This window comes from Diabrotica undecimpunctata, chromosome 5, assembly GCF_040954645.1.
Source record: "Diabrotica undecimpunctata isolate CICGRU chromosome 5, icDiaUnde3, whole genome shotgun sequence".
In the NCBI taxonomy this organism is placed as follows: Eukaryota; Metazoa; Arthropoda; class Insecta; order Coleoptera; family Chrysomelidae; genus Diabrotica; species Diabrotica undecimpunctata.
The window spans coordinates 69,371,366-69,396,807 of NC_092807.1; the positions used below are offsets into that span (position 1 = coordinate 69,371,366).

The 25,442-nt window shown below is 33.0% G+C and overlaps 1 protein-coding gene across 8 annotated transcripts in view; it reads right to left on the bottom strand.

Annotated features, from left to right (window-relative positions):
- Window positions 1–25,442, bottom strand: part of rasp (protein-cysteine N-palmitoyltransferase Rasp) — a 372,840-nt gene that overhangs the window by 89,035 nt on the left and 258,363 nt on the right. For 7 of the 8 annotated variants that reach the window (XM_072532070.1, XM_072532071.1, XM_072532065.1 and 4 more), the window contains one exon: window positions 24,582–24,799. In XM_072532070.1, the coding sequence (XP_072388171.1) occupies window positions 24,582–24,799 (218 nt within the window). Of the gene's footprint in view, window positions 1–2,079; window positions 2,314–24,581; window positions 24,800–25,442 lie in introns of those variants that run through there. The other variant, XM_072532072.1, reaches the window with a different exon arrangement.

Here is a 25,442-nt window from a genome sequence, read left to right on the forward strand (position 1 = left end):
TTATCAAAAACTGGATAAAGTTATCAGAGTTTTCTCTTTTAAGAAGGGGCAATTGTAGCATAAAAAATTTCCTTACAAGTATCGAATATTTAATGTATAAAAATTTATTTGATACGCCCTTGGCTGGCATGTATAAAAATTCCTTTGTTTGTTTACATAGGTGTTATGTGAAAACATCCAAGAAAAATATTCAACTGCGAAGATAACATTTGCGTTTTAATTAAATAAATTCCTACAATTTTGAAAGCCCAGCACTCTTAAGGTCCATAATCGAATAAAAAGCGTCATTAAAAAAGTTCCGATTGGCTGGCAGCGTAAACTGGACGGGGTGAGATGAATTGGGACGAAGAAAGGCAGTTGGTTAGAGTTGAAAATTTTATTCGGAAGAAATAGCTTTCGGTGTTTACTTCTTCAAAGCGGGCAATTTTTTGAGTTGAGAGGTGAATTTGAGCTCAAGATGCTATTTGCAGTTTTTGTTGAGTAATCACCAATTTGTTGTGCTGTGTCCTATGTGATATAAATAAAAATAAATATTTCAAAAAGGTTTAATATTTCATTTCGACATGACAGTCAGTATTATCCTTTTTTGTTATTTGGTATATAACCATAATTTTGAATTCTGTTTTGTTAGGTTAACCTCAATGCAAGTAAGTAAAGTCGATCAAAATTATGATATTTTGATTTATAATTGTTTAAATTGCTACAAATAGCGTCACTGTAAGGTTTGTTGACAAATTTCGTAAATATTATTTGTAATAACTGTTGATGTGAATTAATAATAAATATGTAATGTTTCTCTTTAAACCAGGAGTTTAAAATTGTTTCCTTTAAACAGATTTTCACCTTTTAAATTTTTTTAGGAAAGAAAAGCCTTTCTTTCTATCCAGCAAAAGGATTCTTTTAAACGGCGTCCAATTCAAATAGTTCAGGAACCTTCTTATATTTGTTGCTCAGGAAATCTGTTAGTATTTTTTTTTATTTATTCCTTTGTAGTTACCCCTTTCCAGTACCTTAAATAAAGATAGTAACCTACGACTCCAACTCTCCAACCAAAACAAGAGTGGCTGTTCGCAAAAGTTTCGGTTTGTTTGCTTACCCTATCTCCAGACCAGTAATTGCTTAGTCCCCATTTCAACTCCCTATAAGTGATACCCAATGTGGGAGTCAAATTAAATCGTTACAAGCTTGGCATATTACCGGCACCATCCTGCAGTTGTGATATAAGTTATTACGGAGATCTTAACCATATTTTCTTTGGCTGCAACAACAATATAGAAAAATCTAATAAATTAATTCAAACTCTTATTGAAATGAAATATTTGCTTCCGTTTTTCACACATTTTGTCAACAGCTAATAGATAAACCTTAGAATTGCTAATACATTATATTAAAGATGTAAAATTAGAAATATAAATTAGTATAACTTCAGTGACATACATATATCTAAAAAATAAAAATAAACAAGAACAAAAAAATATCTTTAAACATAAATAAAACATTCTGTGGCTGATGGACTTGTTTCCGTACCATATCTTTTAAACACACACATTTCCATCTTCGACTCTAAAAATCAAATCTCACAAGACACATTATCTTTTATAAAACACTGCATGCCTAATACATACTTTTCATTCTTAAATAATTTCTATCGGCAATATCGGCAGCTAACTGGTCTACGTGTTCAATATATGTAAGTCCTGAATGTGCTTTGATCCACATCAATTGTATTTTTTGGGTGTATTTATTAATTTCAAATAAGCATTTTTTAATTACAAAAATGTATGGATTAGAAGTACTACATCGTAGATGCGGTTTTTGAATAGCTGTAAGTACAGATAATAAATCAGATAAAATTACTGCTGAACTATATGATGCCAATTTAAAATAAATTAAAGCCTCATATATGGCCGTAGCCTCGGCACTTAAAATAGAGAAGTTTGTGGACAGCTTAAACATTTTTTCTATAAATTTATCTACCTTTTATTAAAGGTGTCACTGACAAGATCAGTAGAACTCTTAACCCTCTACATCAAAACCATCTTCACTACTTACTTCAAGTTGTCCAATCTCGTCAGATCCGTACAGACCAAATCCCAATGAAGAACATGCTGTCTACGAGGTACCTTGTTCCAGTTGTAGCAATTTAAATTTGCCTACCAATTGAAACTACAACTAACTAACTACAAAAAAAGAAATAAAAAATACTTACAAAGATTTCCTGGGCAACAATACATAAGAAGATTTCTAAACTATTTAAAATAGACGCCGTTTAAAAAAATCCTCTTGCTGGTTAGAAAGAAAAACTTTTCTTTCCTAAAAAAAAAGGACGAAAATCTTTTTAAAAGAAATAATTTTAAACTCCTGGTTTAAAGAGAAACATTACGTATTTATTATTATTCGCATAAACAGTTGTTACAAATAAAATTATTAAAATTTATCAACAAACCTTACATTGAGTTTAACCTCTTAACAAAACAGAATTTAAAATTTTGGTTATGTACCAAATGACAGAAAAGGATAATACTGACTGTCATATGTCGAAATGGAATATCAAATTTTTCTGAATTATTACTTAATTATCAAGGTTTTTTTCTCTTGGCTTGGACAATTGTCATTCAGCTAGTCTTAATCAACATGAGCTTTATTAAAGAATTTAAATATGCCAATTAGTGAAACATGATTATTATTATTATTATTATTATTAATATAATAATAATAATATAATTATTCCGTACTTAGCTAATGTACATACTATGTTAATAAATAAAGTCGGTTCGCTATTCCCAGTCCGAACTGTCTAGTGAATTTAGTAATTGAAGGGGTTAGAATACAAAGGGTACAAGTACCTTTGTCTTATAAAATGAGATATATGTACTCCTGAAAACTAGATACAATTATTTATTGGAATACATAGGATCCAAGTGCATTTTGTAACTCCTAACGCCACCTTTTGGGTACTAGAAAAAGTATGTGAATATAATTGTAGATATCGTTAGAATACAACGGATGTAAGTGTACTTGTACCCTTTGTATTCTTACTTAATCAGCCTTGGGTGACTTTAATATACCTTACTTTTAGTGCAATACTTTGAATTATTGTTTTTGTGTTCATTTGTTAATTAGCTAAAGCTAAACTAAAACGTTTCAACTAATGGATAAATATTACTACTGACGAATCATAACAATGGAGAGCGACGAAGGTAAGTTTTTTGTTAATTTTAAACAATAGTATTACACTATTCACATTTATTTTTCCTAAATTTTGTGAGGTTATTTATTTTTGTTTCCAGATCCTTACAAAACCGATGAAGATGACTCGTACCACCCTTCTGGGAGCAGTACTGATAGTGAAAGTGGTTATAGGAATGAATCCAACTCTATAACAAATGAGGCAATGTCATCCGTAAGTAGTCTATCTTCTAAAAAAAACTAGAAAACGGCAAAGGCACGAATCCTCATGGAAAATTAAAAAACGTCAAAATCTACGAACCCACAGGAAAGAGTATGTGTGCCGTAAAATGAAATTACACGAGGCCAAATCTTTAGTCGCGTATCCACATCAATGTCGTTATAAATGTACAGAAAATATATCTCAAAATGAAAGACAGCAATTATTTAATGCGTTTTATGAACTGCCATCGTACGACCATCAGACATCATTCTTGTCGTCGTGTATAAAAAAAGTAAGTGTTGCAAAAAGAAAAATGAACAGAAACATAAGCAAGGGTTTTAGTACACAAATTTTTTTGTTGCAAAAACGAGTGTGCAAGCCATATTTTTTAAAAACGTTTGACATTTCAAACAAAAGATTTACATTTGTATGCAAAAAAACCAGTGACCTTGGAATAGTTGAACCAGATAAAAGAGGTAAAGGACCGAGCATCAACAAATTTCCGAGATACAGAAGTCACTATTCTAGGAAAGACAATGCCGCTTCAAGGTATTTGTCTTCAGAGTTAAACGTACAGTGTATGTATAATCTATACAAAGAGATCTGCCTTGAAGATAATAGGACCCCAGTCAAGTTATCTTATTACAGATATGTGTTCAATAATCATTTCAATTTACGATTTCATAGACCACATTCTGATACCTGTTCCAGATGTGATAAGTACCAAAATATTATTAAACACTCAACAGATCAAAGAAATGTCGCTGAAACTAAGGTCCAACTATCTGTCCACCAACGTAAAGCTGAGCTAGCCTGTGAAACAAAAAAAATAGATATAGATACCTACATATCTTCAGCAGATACCTTAGTTGTATGTTTTGATCTGCAACAAACTTTACCCACTCCGCTGATCACAACATCTAAACTGTTTTATTTGAGGCAGTTGTGGACATATAATTTTTGTGTTTACGATTTGTTGCACAACAAGGCTCATATGTTTACGTGGTCTGAAAATATTGCTTCGAGAGGGTCACAGGCAATAGGATCGTGTCTTCTGCAGTTCATCAAGTCGCTACCACCAACCGTAACAAAACTTATTGCCTACAGTGATTCCTGTGGAGGGCAAAATAAAAATAAATACATAAGCAAATTGTTCATGTTTCTTGTACAAGCTACTCACTTAGAGGAAATCCACCATAAATTTTTAGAACCTGGACACACGTATATGGAATGTGATCGTGCATTTGCTCTTATTGAACAAGCCAAAAGAAAAAATCCACAAGTATTTATCCCACAACATTGGACTTCCGTTATAAAATCATCTGCAAGAAGTTTTGTTGTGCATTAAATGACTCAACAAATGTTTTTTACATTCCAAAAATTAAATACTCTAATAAACGATCCAAAACTAGATGTGGAAAAAAAGCCTCTATATTTTAGAGAGATAAACCACTTTAAATACTCTAAAGATGCTGCAATATTTTCATTTCAATTTAAACATACTCTTCAAGAGGACTTTCCGTTTTTTAAATGGGTATCCGTTTTACCAAGAGGTCGACTTTCCCTCAAATTAGAGAATATATTGTCTACCAATACCGACGATATAACGATTACCACATCAAAGTAGAAGGATCTCCAAACATTACTAGACTATATACCACCTGTCTATCATCAGTTTTACAAGGATCTACCTCATAAGGAACAAAAAAAGAAAGAGACAAAAGTAAGAGAGTCTACAACTCGAAAGTCCAATAATGTGACAGCTTCAACTTCCAGGGTAGCGCATGAATCAGATTCTGACAACGATATGGATGATAGTGCCATAATTGACTCTGATTATGAGAATGTATAGTAAAATATGTGTTATTATGTGAATAAATTTATAATAGCCTATAGATATTTTGTTTCCACCTGTTACTAATGCTGAAATAATGCTGGAATACAACGGGTACAAGTAACTTTTTTGCATTTTTTATGGAAAAAAAGCTTTAAATTTTTAAACTACTAATGCTAGAATATATCATTTGTCTTATATTTACCTTCTTTATCGAAATTGTAAAGTTTTTTTAACTGCAGATTTTACTGTAGCAAATTAAGTTTAAAGCCAGTTTACTCAATATATTGAAATTAGTACTTATACCCTTTGTATTCTAACCCCTTCAATTATTTTTTTTCCGAATTTAGTTACTTTTTGACAGACTAGAAGTGGCTGGAAATTACTATACAATCAAACACACGTACTCATAGCCAATAGTAATACAATATTTACAAACTAAATAGTAAATAAAATGGAACTTTACGAATTACCGACAATCAATGTTTATTTATTTGCACCATATAATAAATAGTTATGATAAATTATAACAACTTAAATATATTTTTTAAATATATACTACCCAAAATTTTATGGGTTTAGTATACACTTCCACTATTTATAATAATTCTTCTTTTTTCAATGAAAGAAGTGTGTAATAAAAGTTTATTTAAGCTGTTAATACTGCGAGCTAGGAACTTTTGTGTTGTAGATTTCCAGCTATGAATCTGTCAAAATATGCTCAAGTTGAGCGAATGGACCTTTATTATAATTTAGTTATTGAAAGACGTCATGTGAAATACATAGTGTATACATCTTACAAATAAAAATATCTACCTACTATGTTAATAAATACAACTATGGTAATATATTTTTTTTTCACTACGTTAGGATATAAACCCGATACAACACCTCGGAGGTTTAGATCTTCTTATTGTTGGTTTTACTATATTTTTATTTTTTTTATATTCCTTTTTTAATCATTTTTTAAATTATTTTTTTTTAACTAATTACAGGCATACTTTACTATCAGACAAAAGGTTATCAAGCAGTCAAACATTTTTTTTTTTTCATTGAGTGATAGTAGAAAGAGAATATTAACAGGAAGTGGGATGTTCTTGTCTATAATTCTTTTAATTAGGTTGTTAATGGGTTGTTTATACTTTTGACATACAAAAAAATATGTGGTTTAAATCACTTTTCATCTGACATTCTTGACAAATATCCGAATCTAATATATTTATTTTAAATAAATGTGCAGTATAACGAGGAGTAACGCAGTATAAATGAGGATGAAATTCTTATACCAAGGTTTTTTTTTGGAATAATTGGTTGTATCAAATATTGTGTTGTTGAAATACTACAGTACTTTCCCCAGTGTGCTTTCCAGTTGTTCATTTGTTCAGTTCTTGAACAAGCAAAAGCATCTATAATGCAAGGCTGGTAGTTGGTTCGTGTTCCATGAAGGATGGAATTTTTAGCTAACTGGTCTATGTGTTCAATATATGTAAGTCCTGAATGTGCTTTAATCCACATCAATTGTATTTTTTGGATGTATTTATTAATTTCAAATAAGCATTTTTTAATTACAAAAATGTATGGATTAGAAGTACTACATCGTAGATGCGGTTTTTGAATAGCTGTAAGTACAGATAATAAATCAGATAAAATTACTGCTGAACTATATGATGCCAATTTAAAATAAATTAAAGCCTCATATATGGCCGCAGCCTCGGCGCTTAAAATAGAGAAATTTGCGGGCAGCTTAAACATTTTTTCTATAAATTTATCTGGAATATTAAAGGCACAACCAGTACCCTTTGAACTTTTAGATGAGTCTGTATAAATACAAACAGATTTTGGCCAATTTGTCAGATAGTTGTTTAAAATAATACGACTTATTAAAGTGTTCTCATGATAAATAGGTTACTGGGCGTTTCCATTGTCTCATAGGGGTAGATCTCATAGCACCCATGCAACACCGCAAATGTTTAGAAAGCATCTATACGACCTAAAATATTGTTACTAGCGGATCCGTAAAGTCTAGAGCCATAATCTATACTGGACCTGACATAAGAACGATAAAATAGAATACATGTTTCAACATCTGCACTCCACCAAGTTTTTGAAGTTGATTTGAGAAAGTTTAGTGCTTTATTACACCTATCAAGCATAAAATCAACATGCAGTTTCCAGGTCAGTTTTGTATCCAAAATCATACCCAAATATTTTATCGACTTATAGAGGGGAAAATAATTATCATTTAATTTTATTTGTTCTCTTTGAGACAAGTTATGTCTAGTAAATATACAAATGTTAGACTTGTTGTTTGCCAACGAGCATTTTTTTTTCAACCAACTACAGCAATCTTCATGAACATTTTCCAATGTGTTTAAGCCGTTATTGTATTTTTTAGATTCAGTATAGATGCAGAAGTCATCTGCATATTGTATTGTATTAAATGAAATTTTTTCGATACTAATATTATAAAAATCGGCTGTGTAACGATTAAATAGAAGTGGACTTAAAACTAAGCCCTGTGGAAGACCCGAACTATTAAAACGTGGTCCAATGAGTTGATTGTTTTTTTTATCCTAATATATATTTTCCTGTTTAAGTAGAAATTGACAATATTTTGGGCTAGCAGGGAAGGTATCTGGATTTGATGAATCATTTTTTCTTTTGGCATATCTAAATTAACACTGTCATATGCACCTCCAATATCCAAACATAATAGTGGTACATACGTATTGCGAGAATATGCATTTTGAATGTCAGTTACTACGGTAGCGAGTGCATCCAAAGTAACACATCCTAGTCTGTAACCGAACTGAGAATTTGGAAGAGTAGTTTTTTCTCACTTTACCACCATTCGAGTCTTACTTTTAGTATCCTTTGTAATACTTTAAGATCACAAGACAGTGCAATTGGTCTGTATGATTTTGCCAGATTCGGATCCTTCATTGACTTTAAAATTCGGGTGATACTAACTTCTTTACATTCATCCATACCTGCAGATTTCAAATAAAAGATATTTAGCGATTGGAGGAAGCAGATCAAGCATAGGATACTTAATGTGGTCATTACCAGGACTTTTACTAGGACGATTATTTAAAACATAGCTTAGTTCTGTCTGTCTAATAGGTTGAAGTAAGAAATGGTTTTTGTCGGTCACTATTTTCTTAGGTTTATTAGGCATAGATATCACTGTTGGAGAAGCAATTATGTCAAAAAACTCTTCTATCCAAATATCTTCAAAAGATTTATTTTTGTTGGTGATTTTATGTATAACTTTCTAGCTTGAGTCCAAAGTAGAGATTGATTTATTGAGAGAAGAAACCCAATTGACCCACCTTTGTTTTGCAATATTTAGTTAGTATATATAGTTAGTATAGGTATATAGTTGTTTTTTTTTTACTTGCCATGTTTGATTGACATTTTATATAGTTCCCAAAATTACGTTCTTTTTTTTAATTTATGGGTTAAGTTATTTGGAATTTCAGTATTTTGATTAAAAATGTTTTGTAATAAAGAAGTATATAAAGGCCAATGCGCATCGCCCCGCCTCGAATTTTCCCATTGGCTCTTGACCTGGAAATCCCTATTTATCGCTCGAACAGCGCATATAAATATTGGCGATTTTTAGGTCAGCCAAGTCAGTCCCTCACGGGCTCTGCGAGAGCTTAGTGCTCTCGGGGCTCTGCTTCCTGCATTTATTTTCCATACTCTGTGGCTGAGAATTGTTTCAACTTAACTTGGTGTTTTATTTCGACGAAGAAATTGTCATGTAAGAAATATCTTGCCTTTTTCAAGGCAAGACACCGAAATATTTACAAGTCCATAACCCGAAAATGGACTTAAAGTAGAGGAGCCCTCTACAGAGCACCCGGCGATTTTAGAAGGTGGTTAGACCCTTAATTGTTCCCCCGAGGTGACATGGCGCCCGACAACGTGGTTAAAATCCGAACCCACGACCTAGCTCGAATTCACAGAAGTCAACACACCATTGACTTCAACATGGGTTGAAGTCAAGAGAAGAATGGGGAGAACCACGTAGTGTTAGAAAGCAATACTCTAACATTCCGACATCGAGGCCTTCTGCAGACCTGACGCCTTCGACGTGCAGACACCTTTGACGAGCCAGGCTTATTCGAAGTTAGAAGCCCCAGATGCCGATGGAAGTCCCGGAGTAGACCCAGTCATCGCCCCCCTACCGAAAGTGGTTGGACGACCACGTAGGCTTCGGCACACTGGTACTCTACGAAACCCCGTTGGATATGGCAGATGGGATCCGGACGACCGAGAAGAAGACGAGCCCGTTGGAGGAGTTGGCACACCGACCGAGGATGGACCTGTAGGGGCTTGAGATGCCGTCATCACCACCGATTTCCCCCTGTAAGTAGTGCAGTGTTGTGTGAATTTCTTTTTGAACATTTTACTTGTATTTTTATGCATATTTTCTTGTGTATTTTCACATTTGTATTTTTTAAATCAATAAATATTTTTTCCCAGCCGCAGTCTCCAGAGGAGGGGGGATGTCATCGAATGCCATAGTCTGTGGACTAGTACGCATTTCGATGCGCATCGCCCCGCCTCGAATTTTCCCATTGGCTCTTGACCTGGAAATCCCTATTTATCGCTCGAACAGCGCATATAAATATTGGCGATTTTTTAGGTCAGCCAAGTCAGTCCCTCACGGGCTCTGCGAGAGCTTAGTGCTCTCGGGGCTCTGCTTCCTGCATTTATTTTCCATACTCTGTGGCTGAGAATTGTTTCAACTTAACTTGGTGTTTTATTTCGACGAAGAAATTGTCATGTAAGAAATATCTTGCCTTTTTCAAGGCAAGACACCGAAATATTTACAAGTCCATAACCCGAAAATGGACTTAAAGTAGAGGAGCTCTCGACGTTAACTCCGAAGCCCTCTACAAAGCACCCGGGGATTTTAGAAGGTGGTTAGACCCTTAATTGTTCCCCCGAGGTGACACCTCCGTAGTACAACGCGGCGTCAGTTTCAGGTTACAAGCGAAGCAGTAACATCTCCAGAAGATGGCAACCCCTAGTGTTGGCGAAACGTCGAGAACTAAACTCAGAAGACAGCGGCCTAACAGCCCGAACAAACAGTTTAACAGGTTAGACTATGGCGGTGAAATCCTAACGCAGTTTATCAATATTTCTTCTGTTTCGGCTTTAATGCAAATATCTACCTGTATAACAGAATTATTTGATCCTGGTGTGTCTGAAGAGATAGACCATTCAGTCTTACTTACAAGATCAGGACTTCAGAAAGTAACATCAATAACTGAGTAATTCTGGTTAGGTTGAGTTAGTATTGTTGGTTGTCCAATTTTTAAAACTGTAAATTCAAGATCATCTGCCATTTTAACCAGCTGTATTCCTATTCAATCATTTGTACTTGAACCCCAAATAGTATGATGGGCATTAAAATCACCTATTATAACTGGTTTTTGTAACTGGGAAAATACATTTATCCAATCATTTATTGTGCATCTTATTTTCGGGGCTCTATATAGTGACATAAAATTTGATTATTTCCATATTTAATTTTTATAGCACATAACTGTATTTCATTATTGTAATTATTATTTTTAATTTTTAGTTCAGTAAAACAAATTGATTTATTTTTAAGAATTGCAACTCCACCATAACCATCTAACCTATAATTACGAACAGGATTATACCCATTAAAATCATATACTTAATACATTTTTTTAAACCATGTTTCACTAATAAGAGCTTTGTCTATTTTGTTAGTTACTAAATAATGCATCATGCTAGTTTTATTTGAGGCAGCAGAACGAGCATTCCACTGTATTATTTTTAATTTAGCATTTTTTAATTACAAAAATGTGTGGATTAGATAAGTTGACAAGACATTTTTTATTTAGTAATAATCAAAGTACCCTCCAATACCTGTTCAATATTATTGACTATTAATTGTTTAGCTATATATCGTATATCATAAAAAGTGTGTATACTTTGTAAAAGCTAATATATTAAAAAAGGAGAAACACTTTTAGTTACATTTCTTTTAATTTCAATGTTTTCATAATTTATTACAATTCGATTAAAAAGTAAAGGTTTATCAGGTCCAAAAACAAAAGGAAACATTGGTTTCTCAGTAGACGACTGTGCAACTGGTGAATTGACTTTTGTCTTTTTATTTGTTTGAGATTTCGTAATATTTAAATCAGTGTGAGTATAAACAGAATTTAGCTTGTTTGGAACTGGTTTAGATACCGGAATATTTTTAATAATTAAGTGCTTCTACACAAGATATATTATGTTCAGCCATTATATTTTTTATTTTTTTTTTCTGTTTTTCATATTGGGGACATTTATTAGATATCGACAGATGGTTCCTACTTTTACAATGAATACAAAATACAACTTCTCTATTACAATTATGATCTTTTTCTTTAATTTCACTACATTGAATACACCGTTCTTATGTACTTTTACACTATTTGGATACATGTCCAAATCTAAGACATTTATAACAATGAACGACTTTTCAAATATACTGTTCAACGTGACAAAAAACCTTATTAAATAAACATAATTCGGCAGAACGTTGCCTTCAAATGCGATAATTATTGTCTTTTTATCTATGAATTTAACTTTATTATCTTTATCAACTTTACGTTTAGTTCTATATATTTATTAATAACTTTAGAAGATGACTCTATAGTATTTATTAAATAATCTACGTCATACTGAGTATCCATGTCCCGTACTAAACCCTTGATTTCCAACAAATAATTAGGTATGTACGCCTTAAGATTTTCCAATTTTGTAACATTTTTTTTATAGTTAATATATTAAATTATTTCTAATCCTTTTACCCCGTTGCTGAGACGCCAATGGCCGTATTTGCAAATAATATATGCGCGGTTAGTCGGTTTACCATTAGGAAATTTTATTGAAAATTACCGAAATATTACGGGGAACAATCTACCTACTTATTTAAAAACGACGGTTTAGGTAATCCTCGGTTAATTCCTTCCGGCTCTAAGGCCGGGTTTCTTTATGATAAATTTGTTAGATATCGCCGAAGGCACGTTGTCGTAATTTTTCTGAAGAGAACGTAATTCCGGGGATGTTATATTTCATCACGTTCCTAGCTAGAAGTGTACCGTTAGTTTCGGTGATCGTTAGAATCTTTTTACCTTCTTAGAAATCCATCTAGGCTGGCCTATCATTCTGGGGGGGGGGGGGTGGAGATACCCTCACCTTTTTTTTGGGTAGTTTGGTAAAATTTTAGAGGAACCAATTTACTTCCCGGTGGGCATTCGTCGAGTAAAGACGCTTTGCTCACATTATCGTCTCTGTGTCACTTTCTCTGTGCATTTTCTTTATAAGTGTGTATACACTTGTATATTTGAGTTTTTTTGATCTAATATCATATTAGATTAAATATTGGTATAGAGTACCTTTAATTTTAATTAACTTCAGTGCTTGATACAAGTAAAGTATTATAGTAAATTAAATTAGCTTCAGCGAAATAGTGCAGCAGTCATCAGGAATTACTGTAAGTTACCATAATCTTAGTATCTCCACTTATCTGGGCGAATAATATGGTATCATATTTTTTCTCAATCATTTGGGCGAATCGAAGTTCACCCATGTCTTCACCTGTAGTTGAGAGTAACTACTGATTTTTTACATTCAATATTTTCTTTAGAACTTTCCATCAGCTACTAAGAAATTTCAATAAACATAATTACGAACATTTAGTTCTCAATCATTAAATAACAGTGCGAGATAGACAATCAACTTAACCAAGTGCGGTTTGGTTAAATTTTTATTTCGGTAACCTTTTTGTATTCTTGTAAATTGTTATGCATTTTTAACCCAGTGTCTCGAGATATGCCATTAAACAGCAAAGAGAGACCTTTAATCAACCTTGGTTGAATTTTTTCTTACTCACTACCAGGCTCTCTTCGCTGATAATTGAACCTGTGCATTATTATATTGTTGTATTTGTAAAGGTACTTATTATTCATATTACTGCTTATTTTTATGTGTATACCACCATTTCATAGTTGATGGTGTATTTTTATCACTTGTATGTACATTTAGCTACCGACTTCATTGTGTTGTTGAATATATTGTTTTTGTTTTATGTATGTATTTTATTTGTTGACTCCTATAGAGTGTTTCACGTTAAGAAAATAACATTAGGCTTATGGAAATCAGTGTTGCCAAAACTCTCAGGAATGCGGTTTACTAGATTGTCGATATATTTTTCGAATTTCCATTTTCAATTAACATTTAACTGTAAAGTCAGGATAACAACTGAAGAACCACAAAGCCTTATTATCATTATGTAGTCTCAGAGAACGACATAAAATCGCTGACATACGCACACCGTATTATTTTAAGTTGCAATTAGTAATTAGATATATGCATTCCAAGCGGTCCGTTTATTTGCTTTTAAATCTTTAATAGCCGGCAAAGTGCATCATTTAACTAAGCAATATTTTCTACTGATTTCTATGATTCATGGTATATGATTCATATTCTTACCGAAAAACAAATAAACTGTCGTAACTATAATTAAAATAAGATAAAATAAAATTATCTTTTGTAAATACTATTTATTTAATTAAAATCATTTTCCCTACTTTTCATCTCTTGTTTCGAATGGGCACTTTTGGTCAATTACGTTAAAAAATGTTAATTTAATTCATGTCTGTGAAAACGAAAATACAAATTATACAACCCTGAATCGTGCTTGCGTTCATCGTGGCATCGCTGCGCTTCTATCGTCCATAAGAAATACATGGCCCTGTCTCCGCAATGTTATTTTCTTAACGAGGAACGCTGTATAACAAAGTTTCCTGATATAACCATAACTCTGAATATTTGCTTTCGTGTTCTATTTCTATTTATTTCTTCTTCTATTTGCTTTATCTCTATCCCAGTATTCTTTGTTTTCTTCTTGCATTTTGTCTGGTAAACACACTACAAAAGTTCTCCATAATTATGTTTAAATTTTGGAATTAAACCTGATCTTTCTTTGGTAGATATATTTGTACTATTTTTATATTTTTTTATTACCTGTAGACTCAAATTAAAAAATGAATAATTTTGAAGTCAATTTTCTTACTTCAGAGGAAATTAATTACGAGTTAAAAATCAGAGGATCTGTTACGAGTAGAGAAATAAAAGAAAGGAGGAAAATCCTCAAGAGATTGTTAGTTAGGGATAACAGCAATCAATTATCTTTAGATACCTTAGATTATGATAACGAAAAGACTGCCATTAAAAATTCTATTGATAATATTTCAAAGTTAGTTGAAGAGTTTGAAGGTTCTTCAACAGATTCTTGTTTTCGCCAAGTCAAATCACGACTTATTCATTTGTTAGGTAGAATAGATCGTCTCCCTATTCCCGAGCCTTATTCTGAGGAATCTATTTCTTTTCAAAATGAATCTAAAGCTACCTGTTTGTTATTGGAGCAAGAGATGAATGATAAAGTCATTCCTTTAGCTTCTAGTTCTTCTTCTGTCGAGTATGTCTCTCCTGCTGCTCCACAGAAAATACATGTTTCTACTCCCGATTCAAATATCTCCCAATATTCCATATTTAAATGGAATGTTATATATCTTATTTAAGGTGGTTAAAAAGCTGTCTCCCCTTATATATACACTGAGAAATCCCGATGGTTCAAATGCTGGGAACTGGCATATTAAAGATTTGAAACCATATCTCGATGATCCTGATAATTCTTCAAGTGATGATGAATCCGATCAGGATTAGATTGTTCTGTTCTGCACCGTATAATATTATCTACAGTCTTAGCTATATATTCATATATGAATATTTTTCTCTTCTATCTTCTCTCGTCTTCTTCTCACTTATCACGTCGATAAGTGAGAAGTCACTTAAATTACCTTTGAGTAAAGTTTAAGTTATCTTTGCTCGCTATCTTATCTTCTTATCTATCTTATTTAGGTGGAAAACCACTTAAAATTATCTGCGCGAAAGCTCATTACTTGGTCAGTTAGCGAAAAATCATTTGCTTACTGCACCGTTAAAGTTGTAATAACTTTAATTACGTTATTATACTTTTATTATCTATATAGTAGTTATAGTAACTCCTATATTATCTAGTATAAGTTTTTTTTTGTATAAAAAACTGATACTCAGTTCTTTATGGATTTATAAACCCCGAATGGCGATAAATTATTTTTGCTCTGTCCTACAGCCAGTGATAAATCAAGCTACCATGTGTGAATCATGAGAATGAAATTCTCAACGTAAACCTTTCTTCTTCTTTTTCTATATTTCGGAATCTGTTTTGACCTTACTAGTTGTCACGAGAGGAACGGCTAGGATGATGATCTGGGATTCGTCCGCTAGGGACCTGTTGAGCTTTTAAGGAAGACAGACATATTCCTCTTAATTTTTCTTACTCTTTCTTTCTTTTAGTACTGATGTTGTCTACAGACCCCTTTCCCTGATATGACTTAGAAGTTTTCGTTATGTCAACTTCAACCCGATTGTGACCCTAAATTAAATTTAGGCGTGTGATACGCGAAGCTATCAACTGACAACCAGGTACTTAATTTCTTTTCTTCTTCTTCTACTCTTATTAATACCAGCTAAGTTTTATTTAATTTTTTTTTGACTTCTACTTTGGCATATGCTTTTCATTGTGATAAAGATTTTATCCAGTGTTGTTATTTAAGCCATTTCGATACCGTGTTTTTAATTGGAGATTTCCTAAAAATATCTCGTTCTGTAATTTATCTTAATGAATTACTTATGAGCACCGATCTCGATGCTATCTCCTCATTAGGCATTTCTTTTGTATCGAGGTCTACCTTAAATAATTCTATTATCTTGACGTTGGGTTACATCATTTCTTAATGATGTTAACGTCTTTTATATCTTGTATTTCTTTTCGACGCACGTTCTTCGAATCGTTTGAAGGGTATATAAAAAAATGTATCCTTAGGTTTTGATCGGAAACCGTTTTCTTTCTTCTTCTTCACCAGTTTCCTCTCTTGGGAGGGGGCCGTGTAACATTTTTTTATAGTTAATATATTAAATTATTTCTAATCCTTTTACCCCGTTGCTGAGACGCTGATGGCCGTATTTGCAAATAATATATGCGCGGTTAGTCGGTTGACCATTAGGAAATTTTATTGAAAATTACCGAAATATTACGGGGAACATTCTACCTACTTATTTAAAAACGACGGTTTAGGTAATCCTCGGTTAATTCCTTCCGGCTCTAAGGCCGGGTTCCTTTATGATAAATTTGTTAGATATCGCCGAAGGCACGTTGTCGTTATTTTTCTGAAGAGAACGTAATTCCGGGGATTTTATATTTCATCACGTTCCTAGCTAGAAGGGTACCGTTAGTTTCGGTGATCGTTAGAATCTTTTTACCTTCTTAGAAATCCATCTAGGCTGGCCTATCATTTTTGGGGGGGAGATACCCTCACCTTTTTTTTGGGTAATTTGGTAAAATTTTAGAGGAACCAATTTACTTCCCGGTGGGCATTCGCCGAGTAAAGACGCTTTGCTCACATTATCGTCTCTGTGTCACTTTCTCTGTGCATTTTCTTTATAAGTGTGTATACACTTGAGTTATTTTGATCTAATATCATATTAGATTAAATATTGGTATAGAGTACCTTTAACTTCAGTGCTTGATACAAGTAAAGTATTATAGTAAATTAAATTAACTTCAGTGAAATAGTGCAGCAGTCAGTAGTCAGGAATTATTGTAAGTTACCATAATCTTAGTATCTCCACTTATCTGGGCGAATAATATTCATATTTTTTTTGTGTGTCTCCATTATATAGATATACCATTAAACAGCAAAGAGAGACCTTTAATCAACCTTGGTTGAATTTTTTCTTACTCACTATCAGGCTCTCTTCGCTGATAATTGGACCTGTGCATTATTATATTGTTGTATTTGTAAAGGTACTTATTATTCATATTACTGCTTATTTTTATGTGTATACCACCATTTCATAGTTGATGGTGTATTTTTATCACTTGTATGTACATTTAGCTACCGACATCATTGTGTTGTTGAATATATTGTTTTTATTTTATGTATGTATTTTATTTGTTGACTCCTAACAAAGTTTCCTGATATAACCATAACTCTGAATATTTGCTTTTTACCTTTAAATATTACTATACCTTTGACCAGTAGAAAGATCAGGCCGATTGAGTTTCGTAGGTAAGTAGATGGACGGAGTCCACCTAATATGTTTATTATTTGTTTATGTAGAGTGTTGACCAAATTTATTGAATAGTTAACTGTTGAGATCCTTTCTTATATTTGGTCTCAGAACCAAAATATCTTTCTTTATTTCTTTTCTTTTCTAAGGTTTCTTAATTTTCTCCTTAAACCCCAAAAAATTAAGTAGCGCCCTGTTCCCTATCTTATCTTATATTTGGTAATTTTACCCATCTATCTTTTTGTTTATTTCTGTATCTTTTCCAATATCTCTTATCCTATCTTTACGTATTTCATCCGTTGGACCCATTCTCGGTTCCAAAAGCTAGTTTCGAACCCACGACTCGCTCTCCACCAACCATCTGGCTGCCGTCCGCAGTGTCTCCATTGGTGACCTTTCTAGCACCATCCAAAAAAGGTTTCCGAGGTTACAATTTTAATGCTTGATGATTTACTAAATTATTTGCTTCTAGTAAATACTTTAACAAAACCGTGATGCGATTTCTACCTATGCTTTTAATTTCTAAAATATTGGTAAGTTTTAATTTTTTGAATAATGTGATTAACAGTCATCGAATGTAATCTATCTAAATTTTCAACATTTACTTTTTCAATATAAACAAAAATATTTTTAATATTATTTTTGTCTGAGCGTAAATTGAAGGTTTTCTTTTCCGGTTTCATGACAGCTCCTACACTGTTGACATTTTTTATGGTCATGCTTTGATTATCAGTTTTTTTCAAATCCACAAGGAAACTAAGTTCCTGTAGCTGGCTGTATACCATGTATTACAAACAATTTATTTAAAAATCCTTTATAAAAGGTATATAATTGAAACACCCAATCGAACTATATCACAGCTCATATTGTGTTATAGCCCGATTGGGTGTTTTAATTATATACCTTTTATAAAGGATTTTTAAATAAATTTTTTTTTCTAATGGTGCTCACTATTTTCTACTACCATTTGCGTCAACGAAGATGTCCCTCCACTAGTGTCCCCCATCGGGGGAACAAAATAGAAGTTTACAACCGTAAAACACTTAGATTGTTTAACTATAAGGTCAAAATTAAAATACTAATTATAAATAAAAAGTGAATCACAATACTAATTAGAAGACCGGCTCGTTTATTATGTTTTTTGTACTTAAATTTTACACTTTGACAGTTATTTGACGTATAAATTATCAAGGTTAACTTTATTTAAAAGAAATCTAACATATGACAATTAGCTGATCCATAAAACTTATATTTATTTAGAATTTTTTAATTTGTCATGAAGGTATATCTTAACGTATATTAACGAAGAAATGTTTATTTTACTTAGAAAAATTTAACAAAAACTATTTATTATTTCTTTTAGTTTCAAGTTGTTAAGAAAGTTTATTACCTTGGAATTGGATACAAAACAAACACACTGTCCAACACAAACTTCAAATGATCTGGATTGACCTATGGAGACACAAAATGGACAAATCTTGGGGAGGTCAAACATCGAAATGAGCTTCAGGTTATCCTGATGATAACAATATGTATTCCTCAAAACTCGGCTGTTTAATTTTCACTTAAAACCATGTGGACTTTTTAAAACCTTGAAAACGCTGTTTTTCAAATCCCTTCGCATGGACTACAGCATTCAACAAAACGGTGATTAACCAACTCACTAAACAAAGACTGCCAAATAGCATGTTGAGATTAAATTCACCTCCTCCGTTTAATTCATGGAATTAAACAAAAATTCTGCCGGTTTTTGTGAAACTATCTACCGAGAAAGATCTTTCTCTTCCGAACTCAATTTGCTTCTCAGACTACTACACTTTACACTATTTGAATTTTCGGTGTTACCGCTACTCTAACCGATTTTCAATGACAAATTCGTCATGACTTTAACAATTAAATCAACTGCTCTCGTAGACCATTCATCGAAGAGTGATATCATTCTCCCAAAATCGGTCTCTTTTCCGCATCAGCGGAAAGATTCCTGTTTATTTTCTGCGTAAATATCTAATAGGCGGAATCAATATCAAACGAAATAGCAATTAGGATTATTATAAAAAAGATTAAAAATCTTTTTCGACGTTTTATGCGTGAATCTTTTTCGGCGTGAAGCCAACGAAATTAAAAACGGACTTACAGCTTAAACACTCGCGATGACGCTAAACGACTGCCAGCAACATGGCAACCGCTGCTTCAGTGACCGCCCGTTCCAACCCATCCCATTCAGACCGTTCCCGCGCATACTCAAAGCGTAAAAGAAGCTACACAGTGTAAGATCGGTCGTCACTCGACACTGAGGAGTAGGCAGATTGAAACCTCAGTGCCGTGTGACGGTTCTTGTAATTTTACAGAACAAGATACTGGTACGTCACGAGTGAGGGGAGTACGCAGATTGAGACCCCGACCTCGAATGGAACCGGATCTCTCTTGATAATGGCTCCAAAATGGGTGCCTATAGGATGAAACAGAAATGTTTTTCAGAAGATCGATGAAATGAAAAGAGTTTTTAACAAAGGACGAGGCGTTCTCGGCTAATGGTTGTAAGGATAAGGCAAGATGTTTTGTGAATTTCTGAGTGGGGTAGATAGGTATGCACTGACTATGGGTCTTAGGGGTACATTGGGCTTGTGGATTTTTGGAAGGCCGTATATCTTTGGAATTCGGGATGATTTCTCTCTTGGTATAGATTTTTTGATAAAAATTTTTTTTTAGTTAAAATCCGTTATAAAAGGTATAAGTATAATTAAAATACCCAATCGGACTATATCACAAAACGTTTTTGGAATCTGTATTCCATCATCAGTGTTACAGGTGTACATGTTTTTAGCCACTAAATATTTGGGTAAAAACCCGTTAAATGTTATTAGTTTAAATTTAGATTACATTATTCGATCTTTGACGTTAAGATGTTTAAGTTACCAGTGGAATTGATAACATGACGCACGACTACATGAGGTTGCTGGTCCTGAGACAAAGTGTCTACGAGGACTTGTTGATAGCAATCGTGTCCATTATAAAGATCATTACTTACTGACACTATTCTACATGTTGAGTCCAAATAATTAAACCTTGTCCCCTCAGAAAAGAGCGGTTTGAATTGCAAAGTCAATTGCGTACAGGAGATCGTGTTCTGTGCAAGCTTTTTCTAGCCTATGACAACTAAGAAGATGTGATGAATCGTACCACCCCACATTCCCACAGGTTATCGGTGTTGTTTGCGAACAAGAATCCTCCAGGTAGAATAAGAAAGATAACTACCAGAAGGAAGTTCCTCTTGAGGATTCAGATAGCGAGTTGCTGCTTATTTTTTTTTGCATGACCACTTTTTTCTGGTATATCTTGCAGATGTGTTGATCTAGCCAGTTTTTTCTCGATTTGAGTCGTCGTACAGTGGGCTGGTATTCGTGGAGTGGATCTTGCGAATCTAGACTGTGTTTCATTCGTTATTTAGCTACTTACCTCCGAATATTAGACGGGGTGATAGCTATGATAGGGTAGAGCCTATGTATGGGCGTGAGTCTTAATGTAACAGACATCCGCTGGTAATTTTGCTGACTAACTTATAACTAAATCTACGTGTCTAGTGTGTGTTGGTATCACAGTACTGAATATTATTTCTAGTCCTCAGTTTGCCTTTTAATTTTAAACACTGTTCTGTGAACGACAGCGTACGATATAAACTATTTCCACGGTATGTATAGGAAGTCCAGAGTTCAAGGATTTCATTACACTATTGAATGTTGAGTTTTGTGAAAGCGTCTGTGTTAAAGAAATTTAAGGAGCACGCCTGAGTTTTTCCCAAGTTAAAATTGATTCGTAGAGTATTTTTATAGTATTTAAGGCATCATTTAGATTTTTCTTCACTTCTGCAAAAAAGTTTTTGGTTATGCAACAATAGATTGTATCGTCTACATATATGAAAGTCTAGTATCTACTGATATGGGTTGATCGTTTGTGTTATGTAACATAGTGTTGGTGCCATTGCGCTACTCGAAGTAAGATCGTTCTTCTGCGTTCTCCATCTGCTACTCTTACCATCGAGTGATACTAAAAATCTTCCGTTCTGTATACGGAATACGCAGATAATATAAATGAGTTTATTATCTCAGGGGATATCTATGTCATATGGTTTTTGGAGAAATGTCCTTTGTCGTAAGCAGCATTAAAATTGACAAATACCACCCCTGATACCTGATAACTTTCGTACCCACCTTCGTTGTGTTGAGTAAGATTTAGTATTTGTGACGTGCCTGATCTTCCCTGTCTATAACCACTTTGGTCTTTTAATTTGAGTTTTTCTTCTATTATCGGTGAAATTATATTAAGGATCATGTGCAGAAGTATTTTAAATAGCTGACAAAGTAAAGATATTGGTCGATAGCTTTTGTGGTCATTGAAGTTTAAGCAAGGCAACAACTTTGGCTTGTCTCCAGACTTTGGGTTTCTGCATAGTTTGAATACAGCTGTGCATCCTCCGGAGAAGCCATTGTAGTGGTTTTGGTCCAAATTCCGTAATTAGTTTTGTGCTCAGATCCTCAATGCCGGGAGCCATATTATTTTTTATTATATATGTAGATGGTGGATCCATGGTCAACACCGTTAAAAGGTTCCCTCAGCCGACCGGTTTTGTCCTCTCTCACTTTGAGGTTTTCTTTGTTTCTTTGCCGACAGAGATAGCGCTTCCATATTTACCATGTGGTTTTTAGCAATCAGCTTAATACCAAATACCCTAGGTTTGTTGTAATTCAGGCCCGATTTGACAAAAACATATTAAACGGGTGATTGCAAAATTGGACAATTAATTAATTAATCATTACCCAGGGTACGTCCGATTGCGGTGGTCGTATTAGTACTGAAGGCTCCTTCTTTGAACCCCATAAATAATGGATAATATTTTAGTTTTCATTAAAAATTAAAATTTTACATACTGACTATTACTTTTCGACGATATTTCGAATCAGATTTGTATAGTAATAATCACTGTACGTATTAAAAAGTCTCTTTTTGAAAAGTAAATAAGTTGTAAATATTGAATAATAAGTAAATTAACAGTTATATTAAGTGTACAAAATTTCAATTACATATATCGGTTCAGGAGATATGTTTATCTCAGAGATTAAAGGTTACATGTATATTCCAGGTTCTATTTACTTAGTCTTTACGTGTTTTCATTACTAAAAGAGTGGGAAAAGACATTTTTATGCTTTTATTGTTTTAATTATTTTCCAATACGTTCTTTCTGCCGTTCCGTCTTTTTGGAACGACCTGTGTTCTTTTTTTAATTAAGCACATGTCCAGCGCTATTTCAAACACTCTGTCCTCTGCTATTAAATTAATATGACTGGTTCAGTATTTTCTATTATTAGTTTAATATGCTTTCTTGCAGCCATTAATGAATGTTGTTTATCTTGTGAATCTTCCGTATAGCATTATTTCTTCTGTGTATTAGGATTTTACTTTTGGTTATTATTAAGATTCTCAATTCAATTGTATCTAAATGTCATCTTGACGTGTTTATTACTTGTCTTGTTTCTGCGGTACAAATATCCATGCATCATGATATGTTTTAATGCGTAGTCATTTAATGTAGTTAAAGTACCCTTTGTTTTTGGTAGTTGCTTTCTTAGTTCATTCAATGTAGTTAAAGTACCCTATGCTTTTGCCAATTGTTTTCCCACTTCCTCAGCGATAGGGCTCTTTTTTCTTCATCAATACTGTTCTCGCTCGATATCGTTATTGTAAGATATTTAGATTTCACTATATGCTCTATCATTTGGTTTTTATCTCAAACTACACCTATGATGAATTTTTTATAATTTCTGATGTATTGATATTAAACTGGAGTAGAATATTTTCTAGATAATATTTATTTGTTTTGATTATACTTGTTTTACAACCTAGTACATAAAAGAATAAACGTTTGTGTGTTCAATGTTTTCTAAGTCTGCAAAACATAAACAGACTTACATATGAGATTATACAGGGCACATTTATTAATAATGTCCAATCTCTGAATTGAAGATTTTATACCTCAAAATATGACTGTGTCCTACATGTCTTATACAAAATATTACTCTTTTTTGGGATACCAGAAGTATAAATATGGATTTCGAATTTCGCAATGATTTTTTATTATTTTTTAAAATTATTTTCTTGTGGCGTTATGCCACTGTTGGGGGACAATGCTGGGAATAAGGTCAATAGGTTATTATATGTTATTTGTCGTTTTAATCTTCAAATCGGAGTTTATTTTTCGAACAATTATAAAATTATGACAAATAATTGTTATATAAAAGTAGGAGGCAATATTCTCATGCTGTGAGCTTATGCTGCTCTGTTTCTTTTATAGATGTCTCCTCTATTTCTATTCACAATTCTTTAATTTTTTAATGCTTAAGCCTTTAAGGATAGTGCATTTGATTACATAAAATTGACTTTAATTTGATAGTTTTCATTTGATTAGTAACTGATCGTATATGACTAGCATATGTTGGTACTACATATATATCAAGCTCAACATCTGGGAGTAAGAGCACTCCCCTGCTAGTGATTTCAGGATAAATTATTTTACAGTAGAAAAAAAAGTAATATAATACCAGTATAGAAACTTCGCTTCAATAATAAAGTAAATAGTACCATTAGATCAAAAGTCGAAAGCTTCCGAAATGTGGATCTATCGAATAATGTTAAAAATTTCGTGCACTGCTAAATGCAAATGAGTAAATAAACGAATAAGCAAACTGAAATTATTAAGATTAATAAAAGATTAGAATATTTCGGCCAGGTTAGGATAAATAAAGCAATGAATAGCAAACATAGAAAATAGACTCAACTTAGTTTGGTTAGTGAGTTAGAGTTAGTTAGTTAGAGTTTAGGTTAGTGATATGGACTTAATAGCATAAGACCAGAAGATCATGCAATTAATTAGCGATTTAACATGAACTGTATACGATGTCCTGTGTACACACTATATTTACATATTACATTTTATCATTAAGTGATTGATTAAATAAGATTTTAAATTAAGATATTGAGAATTCTGAGGGAGCATCCAACGGAAAATATGTTTGATAAATGCGTAACTTACATTAAAGGAATTAAAAAGATTAAAATTATTTTATTTCCATTTCTAAACAAAGTACTTACCTTAGTAAAAATTTATATAAACCAACATCAAAATACTTCCACATATCCGAATATAAATGTATTCTTCCAATGCATCTTGGCAAATTTGGAACATCAATATTTTCAAAAGCTGCACAGTTTGTGCTCATACCATACAGGATCACGTATTTCAAATGAAAAAACTGGCCCATGGTATATCCAAAACCGTACAAGGACCAACCATTAAAGTTTTCAAACAACTAAAAAATTAATGGATAATTAAACCAACTTTTGTATTCATTTAATATTTTAAATTTTTTTTAACAATTTCCGGGTTTAAAATCGAAATGTCAAAACAGATGTATATATAATCCTCATTACAATCAACTCTCGTTTAATTCTACATAAAATAATATTTAACTGACACATTCCACAAGGAAACAGTTTCATTGCCCCTTCATCCAATTCAGGCAAAAAAATTGGTAATCATTTACCTACTGCGTTCGACCCATGAGGCCACCAGCCCAAAATCCATGCCAAACAGTGGCTTTTTCGGGGTGTATTGAACGTACTTCGATCTTATCTGAATTGTTATAGTTCCAAATTCGACAATCTTGTTTGTTGACGTACCCATTCATCCAAAAATGGATCTTATTGCTGAAGATGTGTTGTCGATGAAAATTGGGGTCAGTTTTCAACTGGTTGAGCGCCGAGTCAGCGAACACACGTTGTTTTCAATAGTCGTTTACCTTCAGCTCCTGAGTCATTTGATTTTATATAAGTGCAGGCCCAAGTCACAATGCAAAAATCGCCAAGTTATGGTTTGTAAAAGGAAGAGGTACATACCCAAGTACACTCCCATGGATAGCGGCGATGTTTTCGGCAGATCTTGCGTTTTGTCAA